Here is a 20,848-nt window from a genome sequence, read left to right as displayed (position 1 = left end):
TGGTTCCGGGTCATTTGTCCGAACGCCTTTTGGCCTAACGCCATTTGGCCGAATGCCGTTTGGCCGAATACTGTTTTCTTTATCAGTATTACTCTAAAGAACAGCCTATGATTCAAAGAAAGAAAAATCTCTGACAAAAATATACACAGTTTCAACGACTACAAAACCCTCAATGGTTAAACTATAAAGAATATTCTATGATTAAAAAAAGGAAATATTTTGATGACCATATTGCTAGCTAGAATATGACTCAGAGTTTTTTTGAGCCTCTAAATTATGTTGATCATAATTCGGCCGAAAGGCATTCGTCCAAACGACCCTTTCGGTCAGATGGCATACGGCCAAAAGGCGTTCGGCCAAACGATATTCGACCAAGTGGCCGGACACCTTTTTCTAATGCATACGTTATTAAAGACCATTTATTAAAGTTGCAGCATTTTTTTCAGGCAAATTAGAAACATCCACAAATATTTGTATGTCGTGGAATCTGGCATCCATTAAGTCTTACAGGCAAATCATTTATATAGGGCACCGAGCCACTTGGGCAGCGGATTCTATTTTGGGCTCTTTTCCGCTTTAATTTAGTCAATTTTAAATAAATTGACTTGACTTGACTTAACAATTTTGTAGATGGCTAGATACCTATAGATACACTTCCGTTCAAAATTTTGGGGTCACCCCCTCAAAAACATGTCATTTTTTTAGGCCCATATCTCCGCCAATTTGCGTCCGATTTCAAAACCCTAGGTTTCATTCAAAAGATAATAAGTCAAAGAAACTTTGAACATGATTTAAATGAAACTTTTTCAAAAAAAATTGTATGTAAACTTAACCCAAAGTTGCCAAATTTTCTAAAAAATGAATATAAACTTACGGCAGTGTCGCTGGAAGTTGGGTCGACCAAATTTTAAGATGAGAGCGGTAACATGACCCATTTTCTATTAGCTTTCAACTGCTTTTTACAGAACTTAGCTAAAAAATCTAGAAAAAAAAGTTATTAAGTAAATTAATGCTTGATGTCATCGACCAAAAGTTTAAGGTCACCCCTCAAAATGCTGTATCGGCCAAAAGTTTGGGGTCACTATCGTAAAACATGGAAACGTGATTTGTTGATATGTTTGTCATCTTTCATTCAATTTTAATTCTTCTTGGCTTATTTGAAACAAAATGAATGATACTTACTGCATAGACATTGAACCACACATATTTGTTGAAATTTACATACTAAAACTTAACGTAAAGTTGCCTCATTTTTTGAAGCGTGGTAAAATGTGCTAGCTTTACATAACATTTTTATATACAAAAATCGTTAAATACGTTAAGTTGAAGACATCAAACGTAAATTTAGTTAATTATCTTTGAAATGAGCCAAAAATAATTAAAATTGAACAATAGATGGCAAAGATATCACCAAATCACTTTTCCATGTTTTACGAAAGTGACCCCAAACTTTTGGCCGATGCATCATATTGAGGGGTGACCCCAAACTTTTGGTCGATGACATCAAGGATTAATTTACTTAATAACTTTTTTTCTAGAGTTTTTAGCTAAATTCTGTAAAAAGCAGTTGAAAACTAATAGAAAATGGGTCATATTACCGCTCTCATCTTAAAATTTGGTCGACCCAACTTCCAGCGACACTGCCGTAAGTTTATATTCATTTTTTAGAAAATTTGGCAACTTTGGGTTAAGTTTACATACACATTTTTTTGAAAAAGTTTCTTTTAAATCATATTCAAAGTTTCTTTGACTTATTATTTTTTGAATGAAACCTAGGGTTTTGAAATCGGACGCAAATTGGCGGAGATATGGGCCTAAAAAATGACATGTTTTTGAGGGGGTGACCCCAAACTTTTGACCGGGAGTGTAGCTACTATACCCAAGCAACCAAAAGTTCTTATAAAACAGCATGTTTAGGCTTAATCAGCTATTCGAAGGAAGACAAATAGCTTACAGCTCACTTTTTAAGTAATTAGCCGAACTTGAGGTCACAATAAGTATACTTGTGTCGCTGAAAAGAACGCTAGTCTGCTTAAAATTAAGCTTCGATAAAATAAAAAAAAACTAAGCACAAGGCGATTTCTTTACCCTGGATTAAGCCAGGTTAAACTGTATGGGTAAGCCTGGCTTACCGATTAAGCCGTGGTGAAGAAATCGGCCCTTTGTCCTTAAAAGTAATTTATTATTCAGAGACATTTTCTAGTATATGTGGAATCCAAATTGACCAAAGCCTTGAAATACATTTATGATGTTTTTAACTTACTGAGACTTGAACTCGGGAGAACCGTTGGAAGCCGGCACCTAACTACTACTTTATGTTTGATTTGTTATGCACTGAGGGATTTTACTCGATGTGCTGATATCATTTATTAAAGCTCAATCAGGTTCGCGTGTGAATTTTCTCTGAACTTGGAATACTTTTTGAAGTCGAAAGTTCGAAAGAAGTTTACGAGAAACTTCTTGTTTCTTTTTCTTTTGTCACTGATACAAGTAATAGCCATTGTGATTATTAGACAGAACCTACATTGCATTGCCGGTTGGATGTCTGAAGTTATCATCCACACCGAACATTATTTTACACGGGACTTCCAGCTGTAAGATTGAAAGCAAGTATTTTTTCAACCCAATAAGCGGAGGAGGAGAGAGGAAAAACATCCTAAATTTGGGTAACTAGTTTATTCGTTAAACTCGATATTGGGTCAAATTCACTCAAAAATATTGGTAGTTTTGATTTTTCGTGAGTACTTTTAACATAGTAAGTTGAAAACATCGGAGTTGTTGTTTTACTTTGGCATACAAACATATTTAACACTAAATACTTTTGACATGCAGTGTTGATCCTAACCTACTCGTTACTAGTAGGTAGCAAATTTGTGTCCAAGTAATCGTACGTTTTTGTGCGTCTTATATGTGCTTGCAATGAAAAAACCAAAAGTTACACTGTCGTTATTTGGAAACAACATTCGGTAATACGATACACGGTAACCAACCATTGACTTCGCAGCAGCTGGATTGGTCACTTTTTGGTTTTTGGTTTCGCTGTAACAGGATGATGTCAATAATGTAACTTTTTGAATTTGACAGTTCATGAGCATATTACATGAAAGCTACCATGTGACATTTAAAGCTTTTGCAAAATTTTGGTTACATTGTGACGTCTAAGCAACCAGAATGTATACATGCATAATGCATAATAGTTACGAGTAGTCTGAAGTGCAACGACTATGTAATTTTTATTATTTTTCTTAAATAATTCGAAAGTTACAAGTGATGAACGTAAAAACTTGAAGTATTTTTTGGCAAACTACGTTTAATTGGCAAATTAAGAGATAAATTTGTGAAAAGAATTACCACTTGTTTTGGTGGGATACGAACCCACGACTCCATTATCGCTAGTCCGCCGCTTTAACCAATTAAGCTACAGAACAAGTTACAACTCTGCAGAATAGAAAGTCAAATTGGATTCGAAGCACCACCCTAACCGGGTCCGCCTACTTGGGAAGTATGTATATGTGTATTTATGAAAGACCTAGCAGTGTTTCATAAATACAGTGTTCGATTCACTGCTCGTGATTTTCAACCGCTCTACGTTTATGACCCTAAGGTGTTGTAAGTGTCCGAAAGTAGCGTGAATGCTTGAAATAAAAAAAAAGCTTCTAAGTTCGGACTTTTTCTTCTTTATGGCTCTACGTTTCCACTGGAACTTAGCAAGCCTCTCTCAATTCAGTGTTCTTTGAACACGCCCATAGTAATTGATTGAAGGGCTTTTTTGTTTGTCATTGCATGAATTTTTATATTGTCAGGCAAGTACAATGACACACTGTGCCCAGGAGGTTGAGAAAATTTTTCCAACCAGAACGGGAATCGAATCCGTCGTCTCCGGATTGGCTATCCATAGCCTTAACCACTAGGCTAACCGGAGACCCCAAGTTCGGACTAAATAAGCATTGAATAGAACCAACTGTGTATGTAGCAGTGCGAAAAATAGCACTTGGACTTCATAAATCACAAGTCGCCGTTTATTGTTTCTTGCTACGATTGAGACACCAATTCGTCTACGTTGTGTGTTAGTTTATGTGTTAAGCTCATAACTCATGAGCTCATGAGAAACAATTCAGAGCCATTACTAAGCATGCCATTTCAACAGAAGTTCTTCGAAAGCGCCAGCACTTTAACAAGAGTGTGTATGGAACAAAGTGGCGAATATTTTTTTCATTCAGTGAACACTGCACTTTTGTTCAACATATTACTGTACATTGATCAACTAATCGGAATAAAGTTGAAAGAAAGTTGTTTAAATCCTTCCAGCAGACGCTTTATAGTGTTTGAATAATAGTAGAAGCTAACCTGTTTCAAGCATATTAGATGTAATTATTCCACTAGGATTTCTTCAAAAATTCCTTCAGGGGTTGTTTTTTGCATTGGTCTCCTGCAGAAAACTTTCGCTGCTGAGAAATTTATCTTCGGATCCGCCGGTCATTTCAAGAAATTTCTTCTAAGATTCACCTATCACCTTGCATTTTTTATTGCGATTCTTTTGTGGTTTCTTCTCGGATCCAACTTGGATTTCTCGGAGAAGCTCTTATCCAAAAAAATTTAAAAAAGCCTAAATTGAAATAAATATATCTTTGAAAAAAAAACCTGGAAACTACGCAGGAAGTTTTTGAAAAAAAAAAGTAGCTGATGTTGCCAGAAAAAAAAACTGCAAATGTTAAAAAAAAAATAAAAAAATATATTTGAAAAAAAAAAGAAAAAAAAATGGAATAGTCTTTGAAAATTTCCAAAATCTCTGGAACTATATCCAAATTAATAAAAACTTGAAAAAATCGTAACATTATTCACTATTTTCGTCATTTTCCAAAAACTTAATAGACGTCTTTTTTTTTTTCGCTGTAAATCATATCAATAATCAAGATTATATAAGTGCCTTTGATGCCCAAACTTTTGCTTCAGATGAAAAAAAAACTGACTTTGAATGTTTGATCATAACGATGGTTTTGATGAGAAATTGGCAAAAAACAATATTATGGGGATTCACTTAACAGCGTAAACTGATTAAACGTCGCGATCATCAAGACAATCTTTGATTATTTCATTCACAAAAGCATGAAATATACCAGATAAGCAGAAAGTCAAGGCTTACGCAGCAATTTAATCTGTTTAGTGAGTATTTACCCCTTTTATTTAATTTCTGTGGAAGAAGTTTCTGAAGAAAATTAGAAGAATGTCTAAAACACAAAATAATGCGAAGGGATTTTTCACAAAATGTTGAAAAAACTTTTGACAAAACTTTGAGTTTTTTTGGCTTAACCCTCCTAAGATGTTAGGTTTTCCGCACCACGATGACGTAGTGTACGTTTAGCGTGCCTATCTGGTGGGCCATATTGACCCCAACATCCTACTAGGGTTAATTAGCAAAATTGATTGGCAATTGATATTTTCATTTATGTTACAACTAGTTAGAAAGCTAAAATGTTCAGGGCTCCCTGTATTCTATGTTTATCTGAATTTCGAGACACATTCATTTTATTTTCAATTTGTATGCATACACCGAGGAATGTACAACATCAAAAAGACTGGACGCGAATCTTAACATTAGTGTATATTGTCGCAAGCGAAAATAAAAATCTTCAAAATTAGTTTAACTTCTTCTGTAACATTTGGATTCAATAAATCCCAATCAAATACCTATCTAGATTAGAAATAAATAAAATCACAACTCAAAACAAGGCTTAACATACGCGTGCTAACTGATCTCGAATCAACCATAGGGACAAGCTATTTACATTTCACGCCATTTAATAAAATCAATTCAATATCCCTCGTCACCACCAGGTTCTCCAACTCTCACCCATCGACCACGCTCAACCACCACCACGAATCACGCAATCCCTCCTTCGCGGCACCAACGCACCATCAATGAAGTGGTATGGGTACCTAGCAAGCCGTTGCTGGTGTTAGTCCGATGGGAGGAGCTTAGCCCAGCCCTACAGCTTACCGCAGTAGTGTTGGTAGAGAATCAAACCGGTTGGACCAGTCAGTAGATGCCTGCAGTCGCCGGGGGGAAAGAAAATGAAGAAAACTGCAACGCTGGTCGTCTTAACGGCTTCGGTATTGGATTACAAGGCGTTTTTCGTCGCCCTCCTGCTTCGAAAAATGCATTCACGAAATCAAGGGAAAACCGACGCGGTGGATGAATGGATGTGGATGAAGGAGACCTCGATGGAAACAGGTTTTTGACCGAGAAGACTATTCGTGCCTGTGTGCGTGAGAGAGAGTATGTGTGCGAGTGTGGCGGAGATGGCGAACGAAAGAAGACGAGCAGCCGAAGAAGTTAGCACTCGAATGTTTGTTTTAGACGAAACCAGTTGTCGAGCGAACTTGGAAGTGGGTGGACGTGTGAACCGTAGACGCGTTGATCGGTGAAATTGATTTTTTTTGTGTTCTGGGGTTACAAGCGTTGAAGCACTGATTGAGAGAATAATTGAGGCAGTTGAAACTTTTGACGTGACGTGAGAAGGTGGCGAAGTTCTGCGGAGGTGAAGAAAGTGCACTATGACTAGACGAGTTTGGAGAGAGGGTGCATGAAGGTTTATAGCTGATGAAGAGTGTTTGAAGAAGCGTTCCTGTGAAGAGTTGTGCGAAAACATTGCGTGACTTGTGAAGTGAAGCCCCAAAAGTGAGAAAGCGGAGTGTGTTGGCTTCGCAGAAGGATTACACCGTAGGACTTGAGTTAAATAGCGAATTTGAACAAGTGATTATTGTGCTCGCAAGCAAAAGGGGGAAAAGTTTGAGCCGTCGTCGTCGCAGCCATGACTGAACTAATGGATTTAAGAATGCACCACCACTTGGCGCTCCAGACGGAGATCTACCGGCAGCGGATGCTACAGGGATTACCAGGTATGTTTGTAGTTCTTTCAGTAGAGTGGGAAAGGCGAATTGCTTGGGGGCGAGGTGTCGATGCTATCAATCTTCGTCACCCGCCACGGTTAGGGTGAATCCCGTAAAGGATGGCACTTAGCAGCTGCCAATTAAAATTCCTCCTTCGGGTTTAGCCTGAAAGGGCATTTCCATATTTGCCGTCGGAGAAAAGCTGAACCACATTGCTAGCGTGCCTGAGTAATGTTTTAATTGGAAACTCGTTCAGAAGCGAGCGGAGAGAGTACACGGCCTTAGGCAGCCTATCGTTGCCCATAGTTCATGATACCCATAATTAGACCTAGTTTCGTGGAACCTTAGAACCATTTCTGGTGGAGAACTCCGTGCAGTTCGATTGAAATTGGAACGACTGCCGTAGACTTGTTGAGCGAACGTCGCCGTTAAACACTGTAATTAGCACGGTTTAACCATGCCGTGTCACAACAGTTCACGGATCGTTGAGTAATCCAATGAATCGATCAGTTCGGGTGGGTGCACGGTTTCCGTGTGAGTGGCGGGAAGGTGGAAGCCATGTACCGTTACCGGGTCTAGGAGTAGGGGGAGCAAGAGTTAGCATTAACGAGCACCTAGTTAGCTATGCGGGAGGGTGGGCCAACTTGATAATTCGTGGATAGCTCCATCGAGAGTTTCCGTTTGGCTTTCGGTAAACTGCTCAAGGGCTTCGGGAGTTCAACGACTACAGCAAAGATGATGATGCGATAATCATAAATCTCATTTCCGGGAGGTCGATTTTTGCAAGTTCTCTTTTGAGCTGCTGTAATACCTCACGATTCATACTATTGAGTGAGTAGGGTGGAGCGTGCTACTGAAAGATAATTTAGAACACCCGGATCCAGCAACGAAAACAATGTGAAAGCCGTCGGCTCTTTCTCCTGCGATGGGAACGGTTGATTGATGATGGTACAACAAGCGAAGCAAATCAATTCTCAACGAAGAATTAGAAGCAGACGGCCTCACAGATCTGACACTAGAATAGCTAGGGCAAACAGCACATTAAGCTGTGAAATGAGGATCATTACAGTGGGAATTCCTCCAAGGTGTTAATTGTACCACACATCTGACTAATTGTCTGTGTTTTCTCCTACATCCACAGATCCCTATCCGACGATGCTACCGGTTCCTGCACCGAGGCCTCTGATGTTGCCTCCACGATTCCCGCTACCTTCGGAAGTCGACATCAAGTTGCAGAACAAAGAACTCTGGAGCCAGTTCCATCGCATCGGAACCGAGATGATCATCACCAAGAGCGGAAGGTACGTAGAACTGCGTAGATCGTCACGTTGATCCAGATATCGGATCTCGTGGTGCGAACAAACCTGAATTTCACACAGCTTTTAACACTTGACCAGCCTTGGCGCCAACGTTTACGATCCCGACCGTCGGGAACCTTTGGGTCGGGCTCGATGTTTGCTCAGGTTCTCGGGAAGCAACCACTTCAAAAGTCCCATTCCGGCCTGACTTTTGCTGCCGCCAGCGGCCGTCGTTGCCACTACTGCTAGGAGAAATCATAACTCTCCCTACCTCCGCACAGCTTCGGCTCTCCCCGGCCCCTGTGTTTTATTAGGTGCCTTTTTGTTTTAGCACAATCATAAATTGCTGCTGCCCGGTTCCTGGTGAGCGACGGTGTCTTCCTCGCCCAATTCCCTATGAAACCAGAAGCAGACAGGGAGAGAAAGAGATCGTACGTGCAGACTACGGCGACGGAGTCGTTCGTTCGTTCGACTGGCGCCAATTATGTTTACGGTCGTTTTGCACTTCGTCTGTCTCTCGTGTTCGTTCTTCGTCTATTCGCTAGAACCCGACGTGTTGGTTGAAGCGGACAGAACCCCGGTAAAAACCTCAAGCCCAATTTTTCCGCATGCGGACCAAATTTATGACGTTTTTGTCGATTTATTTGCCTCGAGCTGTCTTATGTCTGGCGTTTGGGCTAGGGGCCTTCCATGTCAGAACCCGACTCAAGTGGGCCAACAAGTGTTTGTCTTGTCGATGGATGAGCAGACGACTCGATCGCTGTGATCCGTTACAGGTTAATCAATTCGGATCACTTCGCTGCGAACGAAATCTTGACACCAATTTCCCAGAATCTCACCTTAATCCGAACAACGCTCTATCAGTGATTTCGAACAACGAACAACCCGCAAGAGACAGCTCTCCGGGACACGGGAGAAGAAGCGAGAAGTCATTATCTCAGCGGGAGCTCTTGTTCCGGAGCTGAAGCGGATAAACCGGGCCCGAAACGAAGTGTTTATTGTCTACGACGCAACGGGTGGGCGGTGCGTATTTGGCGCCAAAGCTCGATCAGTCCCGAGGGACGCAGCCAATTTACACGATCTGATTTATCAATCAAGAGTCTTCGGCTATAGCACAGTCCCACGGAACTCATCTGGGAGTAATTAGCTTCGGAGAAACCTTCCCAAGACACCGTCGTCGGGGCAAACTGGTTCAGAGCCGATGCCCATGCGGGCCGAGATATTCAAATTTTTACGATTGCTCACTAATCATAAAAGTGCACGGAAACCTTCGAATCCACGACGACCTCGAATTCCCCTCGTCCAGCAATAAAGCACCCCCTCTCAGATGGACGAAGAATGAAAAATACGAAAGAATAATTTGATATCAAATAAAATTTAATTAGGCACAACACCCGGAGAAGCGCAGTCAGCTCAACTCGGTAACTGAGCGTGAAATCATCCACCAAAAGAAATGCTAATACGGTCCCCTCTCTTCTTTTCGGTCGATTTCGGAGGTTCCCAAGGTCGTCCCGAAGTGTTAAAAGCGACCCGCGTTTTCACGGCTGTGCGCCTTACCTCACAGACCAGCCACTCTAACTCTTCCACCCTTCATTCTTCTCTCCCCCTCAACAGGCGAATGTTCCCCTCGATGCGCCTGTCCATCAACGGGCTGGAAGCGGACGAGAACTACTGCGTACTGATCGAAATGATTCCGATCAGCGACTGCCGCTTCAAATTCAGCGGTTCCCAATGGGTGCCGGCCGGTGGCGCCGAACCACAGAGCCCCCAGCGGATGTACCTGCATCCGGACAGTCCGGCGCTGGGGTCACACTGGACATCGCAACCGGTGGTCTTCAACAAGGTCAAGCTGACGAACAACACCCTGGACAGTAACGGACATGTAAGTATATTGCTGATTTCCATTTGATTTTGACATACCACTTGAAACATGTCGTTGGCAGTTGTTACTTGCAATACTCTTAGAAAAGTTGCAAATGCACCCTTACAAATGCTTTTCAAACGCGTGTATTGGAACCTAACAAATGTTCTTTTGCACTTTAGAAAATACATCGACCGAATGATTTTATTATTGAAACATTGATGTTATTTTAAATTTATTTTCTACTGGAGCTATTATCTTTGAGTGGGAAAATACCGATAAAACCATAAATGTTTCAGTTACTATTATCGTCTTTTTGAATTTTCGATATGTATAAATTTGCGTCGAATGCTCTGATTGACAAGTGAAATGTCATCTCAAATTATCCACAGCTGCATCCCCTCTTCTCCTAAACATCATCACTCATATTCTTCCACCTTATCTCATTCCAGATTGTCCTCACCAGTATGCACAAGTACCAGCCCCGCATTCACATCATCAAAACGTCGGACCCTTCGCAGATCCCGTGGTCACCGCAGTCGGCCTTTACCTTCCCGGAGACCGAATTCGTCGCCGTTACCGCTTATCAGGTATGCATCGCTCCGTCATGTTTCCCTTTTTTCTTCCAATCCACCGCGTGCGGCGTCCGTCGTCGTCAAGTCGAGAGAGAGTAAAAACCCTTTTAATCACAGTCCGATCGCGGATTGGCTGTAGAGAGCTTTTTAGCGACCCTGGAGATCCATTAGAGAGCGAGATCTTACGCGGCAGCGTAGGGGCGGCACTAATGCTTTGATTCGATTCCCAAAATCAAAACCTGTCGATCTTGAGCAAATCCCGTTCACGCTTCAACGACTTCATTTGAGGATCGGCTCCTCTACCCCATCCCTAGCCTCATAACCTCATGCCTTGCCGACATTCCGCCGCAACCAAAAATCCCAACCGCCGGCGGCCGCCGCCTCGTCCGATAAGCATCTTTGGCTCGCTCTCTTCTCTGCTGCACGTCTCTGATCCTTTTTTTTTCTCGTCTGCTCTTGGCTTCTTTCCCGCACTGACTCGCTTATTCAAAATTAATCTCATTGTTCTTCATCTCTCCCTCTGTGCCGTCATTGTTTACAGAACGATCGTATCACCAAGCTGAAGATCGACCACAACCCCTTCGCGAAGGGATTCCGAGAAACCGGTCAGTCCCGCTGCAAGCGGAAAGCGGGCCTCATGAGCAACTCCCGCTCGATCGACGACTCCGAAGAATCCGGAGGCGAATGCGGACCCGAACCCAAGCGCCAACGAACCCACAGCGGCTCCCTGGACGACAGTGACATCTCCGTCAGCGACAGTTCCAGCAGTGGCACCAGCTCTCCGGTCAACGTGGACGACCTGCACCACCATCGAAGTCCGTGCCCGTCAACGCACGAAGACTTCCTCCGGGTTACCCACCCTTACCAACAGATGCTGAACCCTGCCATGGCCGCTGCCGCCGGATGGATGGACCTTATGCTACCGTACTTCCAGCAACCTCACCACCCCATCTCCCCCGCCACCCATCCTCTGCACCATTTCAAACGCGACTTCCCCGTGCTACCCGTCTCCCCCAAAGCCCTCGAACGATCCGTCGAATCCTCGGCGTCGAAGAAACTCGGCTTCAGCATATCCGCTATTCTCGGCTACGACCGGTAAACCCATGGCACCCTCGCGCTCGTAAAAGGTGTTAATCACGGCCGCGAGGGGACTGCGTCCAATGCAACTCAAGAGACTGTATCGCGTATATTGTACAGAGACCGTACCGTCGTCGTCGTCACAGGAAAGAGCAAATCACAAAACGAAAAAGAAAATAAAAACGGGTGTAAATTAGTTCCTCACACATTCACACCTGGATGCGATCTGGTGGCGTGCTGGTCTGGCCTGGTCGCCATCTCCGCGCCCGGTGCAGTTCGTCGGAATGGAGGCATTTAAATCCCTCCGGGACTCCGGGTCCCGTCGTCGCCGTCCGATGATGGTGGGTGATGGCTATGCAAACAGCGTGCACCGGCGTCGGCAGCGACGAAGGGGACAAGAATAATCCCGTTTGTGCGAGTGAGTGGCCACCAGTTGCCACACCACAGTCAAGAATCGGTGCCATTGTAGCAGCGGCGCAGCCAGCATCTCGAGTAGGTGATGAATGTGTACCTTTCTGTTTCCATCTCTCTCTTTCTTCAGTTGGGCATTCAGCTCTGCTGTTGAGCTCGTTTTCTCTTGTTTATGTAGCGTGTGCAATTATGAGCGAGGACAAACACAGAACAGCTTGGAAAAGATGCTTGAAGATTAGAAGATTTCCCAAAAAGTGTGCAAGATGAATAGCTTGTAAGAACTGCTGGCAAAAACCATAATTGTTAATTATTTGTAGAAATGAGAGGGAAAACCGAAAGTCAAGTGAGTACTGCTTATCTTATAGGTAGATGCATTTGTAGATAGTCTATAGTTGGGTAAGAATGGAATGCGTTTTTTATGTGTGTTTGTGTAAAATTTGAGACTTCGCAGGTAATCGCATTAAGCTTTATTTTTTAAAAAAGAAATCACCTCAAAGAAAACAGTACGATTGTAAGAATTATTGTTTGTTATTGTAACAACCGAAGACAAAGAGACTGTAAATTAAAATAAACAAAATGAATTCAATACACTCGACTTTTTATTACAATTGTTGAAAAACTCCACATCCCCTGAAAGAAGTCCAACGCTTCTTACTTTTAAAGCATAAAATAAGTGCTTGACTGTAAGAGAAAATCGCACATTGGACGTTTTTCACAAATCTTCGACGAAGCATCATCCACCGTTTAACAAAAAATCTTTTCTAAAAAAAACAGGATTTTTCCATGCAAAAGTATTTGAGTGATCCATTCTAACTATTTTAGTATTCATCTACTCGTACTCAAAAAATTACTTGCCGGGCGCACGTTGTTCGACGCGGCGCAACATAAAAATCATTCATAAATGTGATTTTATCATTAGGTACTATAGGTGAACGGTGCCACCAGCGGCATCATGGTCGCGATTTTTTCGGCAGTCAAGTTCACAGATTGTTTACAATCCTCGGTACCCACTTACGTAATTTATGTTTAGTCCCTTACTGTCAGATCGGTGTAACACGCTAAATAGGGTAATTTTCCTATTGTTGCACGGCTAAAAACTCGCCTATTGTTGCACACTCCATGTTATTCTTATCAACCGACTGCGATGCGGCCATGTTTTTGAAGTCATCATCTGTTTCAGGTCAAACATTTGATTTAGGCGTAGTTTACGAATGATATTTTTTCTTTAACAAAAAAGTTCTTTGCATCCCCAATTGCGGCCTAATTTGAACACGTTTTTATTTATTGTAACATATTTCAGCTAAGGAAATTAGATTTTTTCATGATTCTCCTAGTATTTTCGAAAATTTTCTTTTTTGTTGTGGGAAATATTATGCGCTTTTCAAGTGTTGGTCCAGAAAAGTGTACTGTTTACAAACTTTTGCTGTCAAAATGGGGTTCAACGCACAATGGGGGTCAGAGATGTTGGCTCGCTTTTTTACTGTGGGGTAGTATTCGGATGACAAGTGGCTGATTCTTATGAGGTGTGTAACAATTGGCGAATTTTTAGCCGTGCAACAATTGGAAAATTACCTTATAATTAACACAAAAGGCGATTTACACGGAAAAAAATACACGGTAATGAATATTTATTGGGTACCGGACAGGACACAGAAAATTTAATGCTCTTCTTTGGTACATCGAGGTCTTGAAATTAGTCTATGGTGCCACGATATGTGTCCAGAAAACATCATTCTAGAAGCCAGGCAGGAAAACTTTCGGTTTTTTGTGCTTGCTTTCAAGTTTTTCTGACGATTTTGTTATCAGTCATAGGTATGTTTCGATGGAGATCGAGAAATACATGGAGGCGCATGGTTGTTATTGTCTAAATAATGGTTCGGTCAAATTTTGGCCACACAATTTTTTCATAACTTTAGACTGCGTACACTAAAATAGATCATTTTTGGACCAGTAATGATACATTATATGTAGCTTATACCATAAAATTTTTAAAATCGGTTTAGTATTTGCGGAGATATTGTTGAATCCTGAGATCTGCAATTTTAAAGTTTTGTACAAAGAGGATTCAAAAATAAGAACACATTTTTACTGTTTTATACCGTATTACCCCATTAGTACGACACCGACTGTTGTCGAATAATCGGGGTAAACTAGCATACTTACGCAATGAAAACTAACTGTTCAACAGATCACACTTACCTATTGGAATTTTTACAAGGAATCCGAATATGTAAAAATATTTAAGGTTTAGGGTCAAATTTACGAGTTATAGTTGAAAATCTGACGGAAAAGGCGTCAAAACGTTGTAACGTCACGGTAGAATGTGTCATTAAAGTTGTGAAAGTTTCCGCTGAAGTGTCAAGCAAATATTATGTAGTTGCTATTGACATTTTGAATGCGTCACAAATATGAAACTACAGGGGATGGCCAAAATGTTTGGGATAGGCAACTTTTTTTTTCTCACAAAAATGTTCAACATACTATAGTAAGGACCCGATTTTGTCAGCCCCATTTTTCGACAAACTTTTTGCTCTCGTAATCTTACGGTCAAATTTTAACCAATTCATTCATGTTTATCATCAAACTACAGCTAAAGAGCAGAATATAGAGAGATAAAAAGTTTGAAAAATTGTTTAGGTTTCCGAGGAGAGCAAAAAATGTGTTCCGAAAAGGGCTGACAAAATCGGGTCACTAATGTATCACTTTTCTTAGAGTGCATGAAAAATTCTCAAATTTTGACTGTTTGTTCACCTATTATATGAGCATGATTGGTACAAATTTGAGCTCGATTGGTTAATCTTTTGCGAAGTTAGAACGGTTTGGTAAAACACTATTTTTTAGACTACAAATTTTTGATCTTTCATATCTCGGAAATCAGTGAACCGAATTGAATGAATTTTTTAACGATTATCAACAACATATTGATACTTGATTCGACGCTATAAAATGTAATATTTTCCCCCGATGAATAAAGTTATACCGGTTTGACATTTTGACCTATATAGAGGAAAATAAGTCAAATTTACGATATCATACAATAATTACTAAATGTGTTATTCTTTCAATCCAAATGGGCTCTAATATATCTTATCAGAGGTATTTTCAGAACAGAAGCAGAAAATCTTTGGATATCAACACTGAAATTTAATGACATTGATGTAAAAAAATTATATATATTTTTTAAGAAAGATCCAAAAAGTTTCAATCCATGATAACTTTTTTCAACGTTTAAAAAGTAGGGTAAGTGTACCAATTATTCGCCATAGTTAACCTTCCTTAGTCCCTGAAAAAAAGTTACAAATAAGACCCTGGGGTCATTTTTGACCCCAAACTTTGAACGGCTCTCAAAAATCAGTGGCTGGGCCGATTTTGATTTTCTTTGGCCCAAATGAAAGCCACACATGTCTAGTTTTCAAAACCTCCGGAGAGTTCCGGATTTGGTCACTGTGGCCACCGGGAACCTGCTTCAACTGAAAAAATGCCGCTTTAGAGACCCTAACTTTGGCAAGCTATAACTTTGCAACCGAACAAGTTATCAGGACCGTTCAAGAATCGTTGGAAAGGTATTCACGTGGACTTTGATTAAAGACATTAATATTGACTAATTCTTAAGAACCGGTTCCGGAAATCCGGAACATCCGGAAAGTAATGTTTTTCACGATAATGTGCTAGAAAGCACATTCATATTATTTACAGGATAGAAGTTTTTGCATCAAACTTCTTTAGGCCATAATACAATCTGTCGAGAACTATTTCTGTATGTTTTTGGTTATGTCCCGTCCTTCTGGAACCGGTTCCAGGGATCCCACAAGATGGCCAACGAGTTGACTGTAACGAAATTGAACGGTTTTCCGCGCTAAACACATCTGCGTTGGTTAAGTCATGATGAAATCTCAATAATTTTACATGCTCCATATTGTTGTGATATGTAAAAATATTGTTGGACATTGTGGTCTTATGTGGCCACCGGAGTGACCACCGGAGAAACCCGTATTGAGGGACTTCCATGTTTTTGCAACAAAGATAGGCATTCGACGGCTCTAACTTCATGATTTTTCATGGCCATGTGGCTTCTGGCATTAAATAGAAGAATTGACCATTCTGGTCTGTTTTGGCCACCGGAGTGACCACCGGAGAAATCCGTATTGAGGGACTTCCATGTTTTTGCAACAAAGATAGGCATTCGACGGCTCTAACTTCATGATTTTTCATGGCCATGTGGCTTCTGGCATTGAAAAGAAGAATTAACCATTCTGGTTTGTTTTGGCCACCGGAGTGACCACCGGAGAAACCCGTATTGAGGAAGTTTCATGTTTTTGCAACAAAGATAGGCATTCGATGGTTCTAACTTCATGATTTTTCATGGCCATGTGGCTTCTGGCATTGAAAAGAAGAATTAACCATTCTGGTTTAATTAAATTAATTAATTATCGATTTTTGCGGCTTAACCAGCCGAATGGAAGTTTTACTTTATTCCAAAAGCTAGACTTTACATATACTGGCGTGAGTGAGAAATGGACAAATTGAGGTGAAATTTGCGAAAAAGTTACTCGTCCTCTCGGTGAGACTCGAACTCACGACTCCTACTCACTAGACAGGCGCGTTGCCGCTACGCCACGAGAAGACTCGAAGACGTAGCTGCTAACCTGAATTCAAGTTCAACACGAAAAGATAACCTCGGAATTTTGTGTTGAACTTGAATTCAGGTTAGCAGCTACGTCTTCGAGTCTTCTCGTGGCGTAGCGGCAACGCGCCTGTCTAGTGAGTAGGAGTCGTGAGTTCGAGTCTCACCGAGAGGACGAGTAACTTTTTCGCAAATTTCACTTCAATTTGTCCATTTCTCACTCACGCCAGTATATGTAAAGTCTAGCATACTGGTTTGTTTTGGCCACCGGAGTGACCACCGGAGAAACCCGTATTGAGGATGTTTCATGTTTTTGCAACAAAGATAGGCATTCGATGGTTCTAACTTCATGATTTTTCATGGCCATGTGACTTCTGGCATTGAAAAGAAGAATTAACCATTCTGGTCTGTTTTGGCCACCGGAGTGACCACCGGAGAAACCCGTATTGAGGGAGTTTCATGTTTTTGCAACAAAGGTAGGCATTCCACGGCTCTAACTTCATGATTTTTCATGGCCATGTGGCTTCTGGCATTGAAAAGAAGAATTAACCATTCTGGTCTGTTTTGGCCACCGGAGTGACCACCGGAGAAACCCGTATTGAGGGACTTCCATGTTTTTGCAACAAAGATAGGCATTCGACGAATCTAACTTCATGATTTTTCATGGCCATGTGGCTTCTGGCATTGAAAAGAAGAATCAATCATTCTGGTCTGTTTTGGCCACCGGAGTGACCACCGGAGAAACCCGTATTGAGGGAGTTTCATGTTTTTGCAACAAAGGTAGGCATTCCACGGCTCTAACTTCATGATTTTTCATGGCCATGTGGCTTCTGGCATTGAAAAGAAGAATTGACCGTAATGGTGTGTTTTGGCCACCGGAGTGACCACCGGAGAAACTCGTATTGAGGGAGTTTCATGTTTTTGCAACAAAGATAGGCATTCGACGGCTCTAACTTCATGATTTTTCATGGACATGTTGCTTCTGGTATTAAATAGAACAATTGAATATTCTGGTTCGCTTTGGCCACCGGAGTGACCACCGGTGAAATTCGTATTGAGGGAGTTTCATGTTTTTGCAACAAAGATAGGCATTCGACGGCTCACACTTCATGATTTTCCATGGCCATGTGGCTTCTGGCATTAAAAAGAAGAATTGACCATTCTGGTCCGTTTTGGCACTGGCTCAGTCTACGGCGACGGCTACGACGACGACGACGAAGTGATGATGAAGAATAAATTAACGACAGTTTGGTTTGGGGGAGACCACGCAAAGCAGTTGGAACGAAACTAGGATAATGATCGAGTATATGATGATGAGGATCAACAACGGGGCGCAAGACATTTTTTAGGGGTTACCAATCGTGATGTTGTCAGAGGCGTAGCTGGATGTTCATCATACGTTATTTATTTATCGGCGCAAATATTGTGTATACGACAGTTGTGGAAATTTTACTATACTGTTGTTGAAAGCTTTATTGAATTAGGGCTCTGATTCATTTGACGGACTTTGTGGTTTGATGTTTGATGTTCCTGATTACTCCTGGGTTTTATCCCTGGCCCTGGCCAGTCTCTTTCAACTTATTTTATAACTTTGTTTATACAGTCGAGACTCTTATAAGATCACAGGTCGGGGGGTGCAATAGGAATCCGCTTAATAGGAGACTAAGAGCTTATGGGTTTTCGGCCTTTTGGGGGTATGGCCTATTATCTCGGGTGTGTTAAGAGTTAACGCAATACTTTCTTCGGCAAAGTTTTAGGGCTTGATAAGATCTACCATTTAGAACTTTGGTTCATAGGATTAGTTGGCAACTTGGCCGCTAGAGGGACCATCAACAGTTTGATGCTAAATTGCACTACAGAAACCATATCAGGTTGTCAAGCAAACGTTACGATATGCGACAGCTCAAGACCCTGATAATTTGGAAGGATAGTGTCTTCGGAAAAGTTGTTGGGTACGCCAATAACTTACTGACGATGAGTTGCGAAGTTCAAAATTCCTCCACTGGGCGGCGCTAGTGAATATGCAAATTTTAGCAATTTCATAGCTCAGAATCCTGATAACTTACGAAGTTGGTGTCTTCAGCAAAGTTGATCAGTATGACATAAACTAACATAAAAATAAACACTTGTTTCGCAATTCTGCCACTAGGCGGCGCTAGTGAACATGCAAATTTTAGAAAACTTATAGCTCAGAATCCTGATAACTTAGAAAGTTGATGTCTTCGGCAAAGTTGAGCAGTATGACATAAACTTACATAAAAATAAACACATGTTTCAAAATTCTGCCACTAGGTGGCGTTTACCGGTTTTTTCGTCTTTTTCCGACTTTTTTGGAGTTTTTCGGCTTGGCAAAACTAGTGTCGCTCCCCCCGATAACTTATTAAGTTGGTGTCTTTGGAAAAGTTAATCAGTATGACATAAACTTTTATAACAATAAACACTTGTTTCGCAATTCTGCCACTAGGCAAATTTTAGAAATCTCGTAGCTCAGAATCCTGATAACTTAGAAAGTTGGTGTCTTCGGCAAAGTTGATCAGTATGACATAAACTTACATAAAAATAAACACTTGTTTCAAAATTCTGCCACTAGGCGGCCTTTACCGGTTTTTTTTCGACTTTTTTTTGAAGTTTTTCGGCTCAGCAAAACTAGTGTAGCTCCCCCCGATAACTAAGAAAGTTGGTGTCTTCTGCAAAATTGACCAGTATGACATGGACTTACATAAAAGGGAAACCTTGTTTTTCAATTCTGCCATTAGGTGGCGCTAGTGAACTTGCAAATTTTAGAAATTGTATAGCCAGGGCCGGATCTAAGGGGGGGGCCGGGCCCCGGGCCCCCACATTTTAGGGGCCCCCACAAAAACCTTTTTTGGTTGCTAACACTAGCTTTATTTTCATATTACTCAAGTACTGTACTGAAAATAAGGAAAAACATTTTTGGTCATCTCTCCGAGGGGCCTCCACATCCCCTCGGGCCCCGGGCTCCCACAATCCTTAATCCGGGCCTGTGTATAGCTGAGAATCCTAATAACTTAGGAAGATGGTGTCTTCGGCAAAGTTGATCAGTATGACATAGACTTGCACAAAATGGGTTACTTGTGTCCGAATTCTGCCTCTACGTGGCACCAGTAAACACGCAAATTTTAAAAATCTCATAGCTCAGAATTTTGCAATCTTGGAGAGACTGTATTCTTCATTGATGAGATACTTGGTTTGAAATTCTGCCCCTGGGCAGCATGCACATTTTATTAATTGTATACCTTGATGTCAGTCGGACTCGAAAGGAATCCTCCGTGGAACTTTTAAGAGTATGCCAGTTGAAACTACTAGACGAATTAATTTAATTAAAAAAATTAAAGAATTGCGAAATGTTCATAAAACTCACTAAATGGATAATATTTGTGACTGAATTCCTCGATTGCAGAACTTGATAATTCCCTAATTCTAGTGAAACATTGTTTGTCTTCCTCAAGAAAGCCCTTCTCCTACCAACTAAGACAACTTTCCATTCTGAAAAAGCTGACTTCACGTAAGTATAAGAAAATAGAGCCAGCAAGAAAGGAGAAAGCATATCAAGTACAGTAAGGACCCGATTTTGTCAGCCCCTGGTAGCATTTTGGGCTGACAAAATCGGGTACTTGACAAAATCGGGACATTTTTTAAAATCATTTTTTTATTAATGAAAAAATATTCTGAGCACGTCAAAGACGGAGATAGTTGTGGAGAATCTGTTTTGGGTTCGTTCAAATATTACGTAACGCCAATGAGGGGGTCCAGCGCTGTGTTACGCTTCATACAAAATATCAAAATTTCGCTTAGAAAAATAGTAACGCGGGGAGGGATACCGGATAGGGTGCGTTACGTAATATTTGAACGAGCCTTTTGTAGTAAAAAATCGAATGGGTTTTATGGACTCAGAAAAAAAGGTATTTGGTAAAGTTAACATTCAGTGCTATTTTGCTGCAGAACTATTAAATCTTTTATTTATTTTTCTTCTTGTCATAACATCCCTACTGGAACACAGTCTTCTCCTAGCTTATAACAATTGTGGTCTACACAAGACAGTTGTCACTGGATAACTTAAATCATAACATCCAACTTTAGTAGTCAACGA

General features: G+C 41.1%; 1 protein-coding gene across 2 annotated transcripts in view; it reads left to right on the top strand.

Moving 5' to 3' along the window:
* LOC109430237 (T-box transcription factor TBX6) overlaps positions 1-12,683 on the top strand; it is a 436,935-nt gene extending 424,252 nt beyond the window's left edge. The window contains exons 1-5 of one of the 2 annotated variants that reach the window (XM_019706284.4): positions 6,024-6,900; positions 8,033-8,192; positions 9,804-10,071; positions 10,503-10,640; positions 11,167-12,683. In XM_019706284.4, coding sequence (XP_019561829.2) covers positions 6,813-6,900; positions 8,033-8,192; positions 9,804-10,071; positions 10,503-10,640; positions 11,167-11,724 — 1,212 coding nt within the window. In that variant the 5' untranslated portion in view covers positions 6,024-6,812 and the 3' untranslated portion in view covers positions 11,725-12,683. Of the gene's footprint in view, positions 1-6,023; positions 6,901-8,032; positions 8,193-9,803; positions 10,072-10,502; positions 10,641-11,166 lie in introns of those variants that run through there. The other variant, XM_062852882.1, reaches the window with a different exon arrangement.
* The last annotated feature ends 8,165 nt before the right edge of the window (positions 12,684-20,848 follow it).

The sequence above is a fragment of the Aedes albopictus genome, chromosome 2, assembly GCF_035046485.1.
Source record: "Aedes albopictus strain Foshan chromosome 2, AalbF5, whole genome shotgun sequence".
NCBI lineage: Eukaryota > Metazoa > Arthropoda > Insecta > Diptera > Culicidae > Aedes > Aedes albopictus.
This window is presented reverse-complemented; position numbering and strand designations above follow the sequence as displayed.